Source organism: Macrotis lagotis, chromosome X (genome assembly GCF_037893015.1).
Source record: "Macrotis lagotis isolate mMagLag1 chromosome X, bilby.v1.9.chrom.fasta, whole genome shotgun sequence".
Classification (NCBI taxonomy): domain Eukaryota; kingdom Metazoa; phylum Chordata; class Mammalia; order Peramelemorphia; family Peramelidae; genus Macrotis; species Macrotis lagotis.
In genome coordinates this window covers 72,706,753-72,718,191 of record NC_133666.1, presented here as the reverse complement: position 1 = coordinate 72,718,191, position 11,439 = coordinate 72,706,753, and the positions used below count along the sequence as shown (strand labels likewise).

The window sequence follows — 11,439 nt, the reverse complement described above, 5'->3', positions numbered from 1 at the left end:
GTCTGAGGTCCAATCTGACTCCAGGGCTGGTGCTCTATTCACTGAACCACCTAGCTGCCCTGGATTTTGCTTTTGCTTTTTTTTTTTTTGATAGCTTTTGTTTTTATATCACCAGAATCTCTTCTATAACTCACCCCTTTCAACCATTCCAAATAATTAGGAATAATTTTTAAAAGAAAAAAGATAGAGAAAAAAACAATAAGGAAGGAGATCAACATTTATTAAGTGCCTACTAGGGGTCAGGCATTGTACTTTACAAATATTATCTTACTTGATCCTCACAATAACCTTATTATCCTCATTTTACAGTAGAGGAAACTGAGGAAGACAAAGGTTAACTAACTTGCCCAGGGTCACCCCCTAGAAAGTGTCTGAGGCAGGATCCAAATTCAGGTCTTCCTGACTCCAAGTCCAGCACACCCATCCTAATGTGCCACTTACCTATCTGCCACCTGTTGCTTGTTGTTTGTTTCAGTCATGTGTGATTCTTTGTGGCCCCATTTGGGATTTTCTTGGCAAAGATCCTGGAGTGATTTGTCATTTCCTTCCACAGCTTATTTTACAGATGAGAAAACTGAGGCAAATAGGATGAAGTGACTTGCCTAGGGTCACACAGCTAGTTAAGTGTCTGAGGCCAGATTTTAACTCAGGTCTTCCTGATTCCAGACCCAGCTCTCTATCCACTTTCCTATGTAAAACTCATCATTTCATTTTAAAAAATCTGAAAATATAGGCAATGTTCTGTACACATGGACTTCTCAGTTCTGCAAAGAATGGAGTGGGAAGGTATCTTTTCTTTGACCCAAGCTTGTTATTTGTAATTTTGCAAAATTTACTTTGTCAGTCAATCAATGAATGTTTAAGTGCCTATTTTATACAGAATTGTGCTAATTGCTGAAGTTAGATTGCTCTGAAATTGTTTTTGTTCATTGTTGAAGTCATTGTGTAGATTTTCTTGACTCCTTTTCCATGTTTCTCTGTGTTCATAATGCTCCTCATTTCCCATAGCACAGTATTATCTCATATCATTCATAGACCACTTTGTTTAGCTGCTCCCCAATCCATGGCTATCCACTGTTTCCAATTCTCTGTTCCCATCAAAAGTGCTCCTATAAACATTTTGGTTTATATGGAGCCTTCCTTTTTGTCAATAAACTCCTTGGGTAAAGGGTATGGACATTTTAGCTACTTTACTTTCTATAATTCCAAATGACTTTCCACAATGGTGGTACTGCTTCACAGATCCACCAATCATGTACTAGAGTGCCTGTCATTCCACAGCCCCTTCATAATAGAATATTCCTATTTTTTATCATCTTCAAATCTATTGATGAGAGGTGAAAGTCAGTTGTTTGCATTGTATTTTTCTTATTACTGCATCTTCTTCTTGGGTCTACAATAGTTTGGAATTCTTTTGAGAACTGTTTTGATCGTATCCTTTGAGGATTTGTCTACTGGGGAATGACTTTTGATTGTATGTGTGTAACTGTCTATATATCTTGGATGACAAACATAGGAAACATTGACTACCTTGGCCCCTATTGCCGGGTTTATTACATATTCACTCCCATCCCAGAGAGAAGGCTATACAGGTTTGGGGTATCTAGGCTTTGCTAATATTTCCAGGCTCCACCAATGACATACTTACAATTTTAGTTGTTCTCTTGTTACCCCCCCCCCCCACCATTTCCATTTAACCACTTACAGTCAGATTACTTTTTTTTAAAAGAGCAATTTACTTCAAAGTTAATATAACAAATATACAAACATATTTCACCTCCTATGGTAGAATCCCCCTGTGTACTAGTTCCTACTCTGGAAAGGGATAGAACTAGGTTCCCATTTTAGCTCCGTTCCTATAGAGCAGCATTCCAAATCCCAGGTTCAAAGGTCTCTTTGGGTTTGAGTCCCAGGCACTCTGGCTGACTGCAGCATCCCTCCTGGAATCCTGCCTTCAAGGTTGCCATGGCTTAAACTCCCAATCTCATGAGGATCCCTGCTGTTACCTTGAACCGAGAAGGACAAACAGGACAGAAGAGAAACAAACATCAGGCCCGCTTCTGGGGCCTAAAAAGGTGGGGCAGGGCAAGTAAGTTCTCCCTTCTCAGTTTCAGTTCATGGAGCCCACCTTCAACTCTCTCTGGACTCAAGAAAGAACTAGTAGGAAAGAGAGCCAGACAGTCCCAATGTGCCATTTAAAAAGCTGCAATCTGTTCTGGCTATAAGAATGGAAAGAAGCTGTTACCACCCATATGATAGAGAAAAGTATGTCTTCTCTCTGAAATGGGCTGCTCCCCAAATTAGGGGATCTGGGCATGCTGGAAAGCCTCTCTTACAAGTTCATGAATGTTTATATATGTATGCATCCTGCATGTGTTTATATATTTTTGTACGTATGTAGGTTGTCTATATAGCTTGGATACCAAATTCTTATCTGAAAAATTTGATGGAAAGATTTTTCCCATTTGATCATTTCCTGACTTACCTTAGAAGAATTAATTTTGTTTCTATAGAAACTTTTCAATTTCATGTAATCAAAATTACTTCTTTTATCTTGCGTAATTGCCTCTAGCCCTTGTTTGGTTAAGAATCCATCCCCTTACTTGTAATGGAAAATATCATCCACATCCAGAGAAGGAACAAGGGAATCTAAATGCAGACAAAAACTCATTATTTTCAATTTTTAAAATTTTTTTGTTTTATGTTCTTTTCCTCTCATGTTTTTTTTCTTTTTGTTCTGGTTCTTCTTTCACAACATGATTAATATGGAAATATGTTAACAAAGTTATACATGTATAATTTATATTAGATTGCTCTATCTAGTGAGAGGGAGGAGGGAAGAGAGGGAGGGAGAAAAATGTGCAACTCAAAACCTCACCAAAATGAATGTTGAAAACTATCTTTATATGTAGTTGGAAAAGTAAATAAATAAATGAATTTGTTTTTTAAAAAATCCATCTCCTTTGACTCAAAGATTCTACTATAGCCATATGCTCCAAGGAGATTGTTGATGATAAGTAAAGCCCCATGAGTACCAAAAGATAGCAGCCCTTTTTGTGGTAGCAAAGAACTAGAAATAGAGTAGATGCCCACCAGTTGGGGAATGCCTAAATAAATCGTGGTACATGAATGCAATGGAACAGGGGCATTCATGTTGTGCCACTGGAGGTGAAATTCTTGAACCATCAGAAGATGAACCAGAATGAAAATGTTTACCAAGACTTTGTTTTCATTAATCAAGAACCAAAGTCGGAGGTTTGAAGACCATCAGATGCCATCATAGTTCACACCATAAACAATGCCTACTAGTGGTCTTATTCCCATGACCTGCTGGGCAGCTTCCCAGGAAAACAAAATCTTTGTGTTCTGGGAGGAGCATGGTTGCAAGGCTGAATAGAACAGTACATTAAGTGACTAGTGTCAAAAGTTTATTGCCAGATGATACCATATCACCAAAAGACCTGACTCTAAAAGGTCAAGGTCTCCCACTGATCACCAACCATCCTGATCTTACTGTGGAGGGCCAGCTAGATGGCACAGTGGGTAGAGCACCAGTTTTGAAGTCAGGAGGACCTGAGTTCAAATTCAGCCTCAGATACTTGCTAGCTGTGTGATCTTGGGAAAGTCACTTAACTCTGATTACCTTCCATCCAGGGCTATCTCCAGTCATCCCGATTCATATCTGGTCACTGGACACAGCACAGATGGACCACTAACTCTCTCCCTTAAGAAGGACCAGGAAGGAGCTATCAATATTTGGGGGGTGGAGGGAACCAGTTGGAGATAATTCCTGCCTGATACCTCAGTATGGTTTCTGGAATCTGTCTACCCTTTTCCCCAACTAGTTAACTGGTACTATGGGCATAAACCTGGCTTTGCCCCTGTGCAGGGTCATTTAGCCCCTCAGATCATATCCTTCTGAGCCACCCAGGAGCCAGGTTGAGACATTTAGACACATGTGGTTGTAGATATTCCAGATAGATTTACATAGTGGCAATTGAAGCCCTGCAGATCCATGCCCACAAATGCTCTGTGGGGTTCATCCCTATGTCTACATGTCTCCTCCATAGGATGTCAACCCTTTGGTGGCAGGACCTTCTTCATTGTTAGCTTTCCTTTCACAGCATCTCCTGTAGGGCCCACAACCCAGCAGGCACTTAATAAGTGTTTGTTGATTACTGATTGGTTGATCAAGTCTAGGCTAGAATCATTGCCTTGACCTCTAAGACATCAAAGCCCTTAGTCTAGTGGCTAGCTCTAGCTTTCGCTAGACCCCTGCCCCAAGTCAAGGTGGAATTACTGTCACGTCATCTCTTCCTGGCCGTTGTCTTATTCAAGCCAAGCACCTGCTTTTACAAGAGAACCACCTCTCCTCAACTCCCTGTAAGGTGAGGCAGCATCGGCTAAATACCTGCATCTCTTCCTAAGCAGGAGTGAGTCTCTAAGGGGTTAAAAGAGGAGCTCAAAGCACAAACTTTGCTTCTCTCCTCCTCCTCCCTCCCTCCCTCCCTCCCTCCCTCCCTAGTGCTAAGGCTAAGGAGCGCTCCCTCTCCTATACTTATTAGCTCAGTTAAGAGCTGCCTCCTGGGAAACCAGAGGTTTTACTCATTCCAACTCCTTGTTCTAGGCAGTAACGAGAAGTCATCGAGCTCCATCAGTCTGCTCCTGGCCTCTGGACTGGCCAGAGATCACTGGGTGAGATGGCAGCCCTGGGCCCCCAAGGAGGAGGCTGGGAGAAGAAGGCCCAGTAAGCAAGAGGAGAGGCTGAGGGGGAAGGGGAAGGAGAGAGTAGCCTCCTCAGTGGAGTGTCTAGCATCCTCAGTTCTCCAGGTTCTAGGAGATGTCCCTGGACAGGCTGGCTGCCCATGTCAGCTTCAGAAGGGAGTCCCATTCATCCTGCTGGCAGGCAAGGTAAGACATGGTGAAATGGGATCCCACTGACCTCTGGTGCCCCCCTCGCCCCCCCCCGAGGGCAGCAGCTGCCACAGAGGAGGAGCCTCTGTTCTTTCTCCTTCTGGCAGGTGTAGCAAAGGGGCACCAGGAGCCCCTGAAGGCCACCAGAGCAGACAGCCCCCATTTGAGCAAGCGTGTTAATTAAGGAACAATTGGAGTAAGGCAGACTCCAAAAATAGCCTGGTGTTTTTCCCCAGGCTGATGCTGAAATCTAACCCACAGTGGCCCCTTCCTCACTCAGCTTAATCCTCAGCTTCCAAAAGCAAAGGGAACCCAGGGCCCCATGAAGTCTGTGGCACCTGTTGGCTTCCCATTTCTCCTCTATTCTATTCCTTAGCTACTCGGGATTTTTTGGCCCCTGAGGTTCAGGCCATTCAGGTGTCCAGCAACAGAGCTTCACCCCCATGCACTTTCCTTGTTGGCAGAACTATGGGCAGTTTAGCAAGAAAAGAAGCATCCTGGCCCCCACCTTCCTCCACTCCCCCAAGCTCATCCCGGGAGTCACTCCTCTCCATTGCTCCCTTCCCATTCTCCCAAACAAGGGCTAGGAGAGACTTTGGTGGGGGGGGGTAGATCCAGAGGTAGCAGATCACCAGTTTCCAGTCAACAGGTCAGCATTCCAGTTTGGCCAAGAAGCTAGTGAATTCTGAAACCAGAGACTCCCAAACTGCCCCCTATCTTTCTCCCAAACTTCAAATATAAATCTACCATCTCAGCTAGGAAAGATGTAGAAATCAAAGCATGTGTGTGCACATGTGTGTGCATGCATGTACACATGTGTTGGACATGAAGACACCAGAAGGACTCAGGCATTTCAGCCCATGCTAAAATTTGCTTGGTCTTTCAAAGTATTCTTAAATTCCCATCCTTCTAATATTTCAACTGATTACTCACCAATCAGCTGGGATTTCCTATCCCCTCTTGCCCCCTGCTCCATTCCCTCACATTTTGGGTGATCCTTCTCTCCATTTCTCATCATGATAACCAACGTTGGAATTGAAGTCATTTCATTTACTTAAGTTTCCCAAAGCTTGCTGTAATACCAGAAACATTGTTGATACCTTAATGCTTAGTGATGGAAAATTATGAAAAAGAGCTCGTTTGGGTCTTTCCATAGGGAAAAAAAAGGAGAGCACTGGCTTTAGAGTCAAAAGAGTAGGGTTCAAATCCCACCCCATCTCATAGGACTTGTGTGACTTTGGGGTGGCCACTTCAATTTTGAGGGCCTCAGTTTCCTCTTTGGTAAAATGAGGGGTTTGGACTTACTGGCCCCCATTCTCTCTGGCAGATCCATTAGTCTATCTTGAACCATTTCGGCAGCAGTCTTTCCTAGAGGACAACTACTTTGATTACCTAGGTAGCCTAGAGAATCTCTGCTACCCACTTTCCTGTTTTGGCAGCTCTTATTGCTGCTTTTTTGGCACAGTACCTGACTGGTGAGGAAGACAGGCAGTCAATCAAATGGCTCTTTTTATGTCCAACCTGACCAATGAGTAATGTCTGAATCAAGACATTTGGGGGTGTTGCTGTCTTTGAACTAGAGAGCTGCCATTAAGGCCAGTGACTTCTGTAATTGAGTGAGACCAGTGTCCATCAAGGGCTTGGCTTGGAGGGGTAGAATGAAGAGTTGTTGTGGCTGAGCTGTCAGGAAAACCAGCACCCAGGGTTGACTCACTCAAAAGACAGGAGAAGCGTCTCCAAAAGGAAGTCTGTCATTGAATACCTGAACCGCACAATGGATAAAACATCAGGCTCCCAACATCTTTCTTCAGCAGCACAAAGTCAAAGGCAATGTGCCTGACAAAATAACTTGTCCTTAAACCTACCCTTTCAACTCTTTCCTTTTCAAGTTTTTGATCCTAAGGGAAGAGGGAGATGGTGTAGGAAAGGGATTCATGGCTGAGCTTCCCCAAGTTGTATTGTCCTAGTAGTGAGGGATTTATTCAACAAATATCCAAGAAACATCATCCATGTACAAACTCCTGGGCTGAGGGTGAAGAAGGAAGGGAAAGTGATCCAGGTGGAGGCACTCAGCCCTTTGCAGTCACAGGTGAGGCTCAGCTTTGCCTCGCCTGCCATCACCTTACTGCATATCCCTGGACAGGGGAAATAAAATGAATTACAAGACGAACCTCAGAAAGATTATTCATTGTGCACATGGCTGTAATCTTCCTGAGGGCAAGGTTCATCTTGTAGGATGGAGGAGAGATACAAAGCATTATGGGAAGGTTCAAAAGAGGGGAAAACCACATCTGAGAGCAGGAAAGACCGAATGAAGGAGATGGCATTTGGTTGAAGACTGGGTAGGATTTTCAGAGAGATGGGCATGAAAAGGGAACTTCAGGCAGAAGGCATGATGTATGTAAAGGCCTAGGGACAGGGAAACACAAAGGAAGTGATATTTCAAGAGCACCGATTAGTCCAGATTGACTACGACACGAGGTATGTGAAGGAGAGTAGAAGAATCTCTGGTTAGGGCAGTAGGGTTCAGCTAGATCAGGGAAAACTGGGAATTTAGTTACAGATACAGATTGAGAATTTATTTTTCTTGACTATACATGTTTGGAACAAGATTTTCTTTCTTTCTGAATGGTGGGAGGAGGGAGGTAGCAAAGAGAAAAGGCAGATTTCTGTTAATTGAAAAAATAATTTAAAAAGAGAAAATTAAATGGCATGTTTTATGAGCAGCAGACCCCTGGGAAAGGGGAGACCTACTGAAGAGATGGCATGTAGCTACATGTGCATGTATATATGCAACACACACCACACATATAATACATATCTCAATACCATGGGAAGACTTCTATAGTGAAACCAAGGAAGGAGAGTTTTCTAGGAATGGAGGCTGCAGCTATGGGAACTAGAGAACTGGCTTGTTGCGCTTGACTGGAAGAGTCATCTAGAAGCCATAGGGAATCATCGGAGTTTTTAGAATAAGGGAAGGACATGATTACATCTGTCCTGGTCATTGGGGAAAGGAAGGATCCATGTGTGGGGAGAATGTGAGGTAAAACAATGCTCATTGGAAGCCATTTAGGTTTGTTAATCTATCTGAAGTCAAAAAAGGTCTGGAAGGCATAAGCTAATGAAACCCACCTGAGGGGATGGATGGGAACAGAGACCATATGGTATTTGTCAGGTTATACTGAGTGAGTTCTTGAAAGTGATGAAAGAGGTGAAAGGCAGGCAGGAAGCACACAGACTGGGTGGCAGGATCCTTGGTCAGGGCAGAGGGTGGGGGGGTAGTATGGAAACTTGAAACCTCAGGGCCCCCAGCTCAGCATCAGGTCACCATGATATGGTGGCAAGGGCCAGAAATCTGCAGGACTTTCATCCAGAGATGCACAAGTTGCCTCTTCTGCACTCTTCTTGACAAATGAACTTGCTTAGTCATGATTAGCTTCTCTTTTGGGGGATCTATGATGTACCAAGTCAAGTTTCACTTCTTGGAACTAATAATAAAGACCTTACTGGGATTATTGTGGTGGGGATTAGAGTTGTGCTGCATGTGTAGACACACAAACACTAAGGAAGCCTTAGCTACTGAAAAGCCTCTGTAGCTGGCTTTACTTGGGTACAGCCAAGTCCTTTGATCCTGCTGGCCTGGGGGCGCCAAACCAGAAGTAGGCAGCACTGGGCACTGGGATCCAGGAGAAGGTCTGATGCCATCAAGAGTGAAACATGTCAAGGTCTCCAGCGTCCCCTTGGCTTGTTGAAATGGACAAGGTGGACATCTTGGCTTCACTTCACAACCTAACTCCCACATGGAGCTTCATGACCAATTCAGTTCAGCAAGTATTTGTTAAGGCCCTATATTATATGCCAGGTGATGGGGGATGTCATGGGGGAGACAGAGAGACAGTGAAAATAATTACTGCCTTCAAAGAGCTGATATTCTCTTGGGGGAAGCAAGATTATCTAAGGATATAATGAATGCTAAGTGTGGAATGACTGTCAGGATGAGGTGGTGCCTGAGCTGGACTTCGAAGTAAGTGAGGAATTGTGAGAGAGAAGGCATTCTAGGCAGAGGGCACAGCTTGGGCAAAGACATGAGAACCTTCTTTTCCTTCTGCTCTTGGCAACACGTGCATGGAAACTGATCCTCCTTTGTTTATCAGCAATTTCCCTCTGCAGAGTATAGCTTGCCATAGACAGAGAGCTCATCTCATCATCCAATCTCCTTATCCCAAGGGGATATGATGGGGGTACTCATTTACTGCCCCTCTTTGCTTTAGACTCAAGCACAGGATTGGGTATGGCTGCTAACAGACCTTATTTTCATGAGAGATCAAGGCCATATGGAGAGGGAGGACATGTGTCCTCTGCTAAAAGAGAAACCTGTACTGGGACATTTTTCTTATAGGAGAAAAACTGGTAACATAGGGAATTTGAATTCCAAAGGAATGAGCCCACTTTCCATGTTTTCTAAGGCCTAGAAACTTTCTCAGTAATCATCTAGATGTTAAAGACCCTTCCAGGCTTTGGAGGCTTGATTAAAGGGTGGCTTGGCTGGCAAAAGTGTGGCTTTGGGACCCTTACCCATAGCTTCCCCATCTATCTAGGGCCCCCAAACTATCCCTCCTGCAACAGCAAGATCCATCTTCCTTGAGTCCCATTTGTCTTGATAAAGGGGCCATGAATATCAGATATTATCTTCTGTCTCTTTCTCAGACTCTGAAGGGACTGCCTTCTGGATCTTCAACTGCTCTTATCAACCCTATTATTGGGGCCTTCTGTACAGCAGGACTAATGATTAATTGAGTCAGTAGGATTAATGGCTAATTGCATTATTGGTTGCTGTTTGGTGATTTGAATTCCTCCCCAACTTGAAAAGCATATGTCCAAGAAAAGCAAATGTTCAAAATCATAAAACCTCCAAATATTTCTAAAATTGTCTTGACCACAGCAAACTGCTTTCCCTCAGAGATCTCCTCATTGCTTGGGAAATCTGTCTCTCTGGATTTGTTTAAACACTTGCTTCTCTAATTGTGTGTTTGTTTGCAGGAAAGCAAAACCTTAGATGCACCTAAGGTCCAGGTCTCCTGAGCATAGAGCTAATGAAAGCAGCTTCTTCCCTACTGTTGGCCACTGCACAGTCTGCAGCTCTGCCATTTTCCCTTCAACTTAAGGACAAAGGGGAGAAGAGAGAGGGCCTGTGAAAAGTGTGTACCACAGACATCTGGATTCCCCACTGGGGCACCAGGACAGGGATCTACCAACTTCCTTTCCAGTGGAAGATGGAGAGAGAAAGGCAAACTGGAGGCTAGATATGCTAAGCCAGATAACCCCCCCAAACCTGCAGAGAAACCCATTTTCCTGGCAGTTCTTGTAATCCAGATTGTAGTCTTGCTTAGAGAATCCTTGACGTCCAGAGTCTGGAGGGACCTGTAGGTCCAATATCCCATCTCACTCCCGAAGCAGGAACCAATTCATCTAGACTTGAGTCCTACACCCACTCTCAGATCCAGGAAAAGTCTTCTATTGTGGAACATGATCAACCCTAAAGTGGGCTATTAGGCCTAGTGCTGCTCCCCTCCTCCAGCATCAGTATCATCAAGAGTTTCCTCTCTAGTTGGAATGATGAAAGAAGGAAAGCAGGTGAAAAACTGGGATAAAAGCTTGTTTTAAGGCTAAAAAGCCTAGGTTTGCCACTGCCATTTTCCCTTCCGAGCTCGACCCTAGCCACAGACGGCCCTCCCAAGGACATAGCTCTGAAAGGGACCCCAGTATGTTGCAGGGTCTGTTAAAACTGTCCCATAAATGAGGAGGCTGCTCAATAGTGAAAGGGAACTAGCCCAGGAGAAGCAGGTCTTAGCTGGAGTCCTGAGTGATGACTGAGGTCTATTTTCGTCACCATGGAAACCTCACTGGCAGGGCCCACTTTCCCACACTGGCAACAGAGGTCGACACCACAGCCGATAAGTATTCCAACCTTTACATGTATGTCGGCTTGTTTCTGAGCCTGCTGGCTATTTTGCTCATCCTGCTCTTTACCATGCTTCTGCGTCTTAAACATGTCATCTCTCCCATCACCACCGAGAGTACCAGCAACAGCCCCCAGTTCACTGATGTTGAGATGCAGAGTCGGATCCCCACCCCTTAAAGTTGGGGCAAGTGTTACTGTGAAGCTGACAAGAGCTTCCGGCAAGGGACACTGCACCACCCTGCTTGGGAAGGGGATCGGAAGCTAAGCTTTGGGCCTGGTCTTATTCATGTGGCCTGACTCTGATTGGGAGTCGTTGGACAGGTCTCTCATCTTTGCCAAGAAGCCTGGAAGAGGCAGCTGGTGAGGAGGCCAGGTTTCCATAGTGACACAACAGCCCCTGAGCCCTGTAGAAACCCCTGGCTTCAGAAACCCACATTCTATTGTTCCTTGGAAGCCCAGGCAATAAGACAAGGTAGCTTGTTCCCCAAATGGACCATTAGAGAAGGAACAAAAGGCTCTTTGGGTTTTAAGCACTCACTTTTTTGTACCTGAAGACTAAA

At 44.4% G+C, this 11,439-nt stretch overlaps 1 protein-coding gene across 1 annotated transcript; it reads left to right on the top strand.

The window, feature by feature from the left end:
* Window positions 1–10,680: 10,680 nt before the first annotated feature.
* On the top strand, window positions 10,681–11,096 carry SERTM2 (serine rich and transmembrane domain containing 2). Its single transcript, XM_074199960.1, has one exon. The coding sequence runs from the start codon at window positions 10,784–10,786 to the stop codon at window positions 11,054–11,056; it is 273 nt and encodes a 90-aa protein (XP_074056061.1). The 5' UTR covers window positions 10,681–10,783; the 3' UTR covers window positions 11,057–11,096.
* The last annotated feature ends 343 nt before the right edge of the window (window positions 11,097–11,439 follow it).

Coding starts and splice junctions, on each gene's coding strand:
- SERTM2 (XM_074199960.1), top strand. CDS start 10,784: ATGACTGAGGTCTATTTTCGTCACCATGGAAACCTCACTGGCAGGGCC.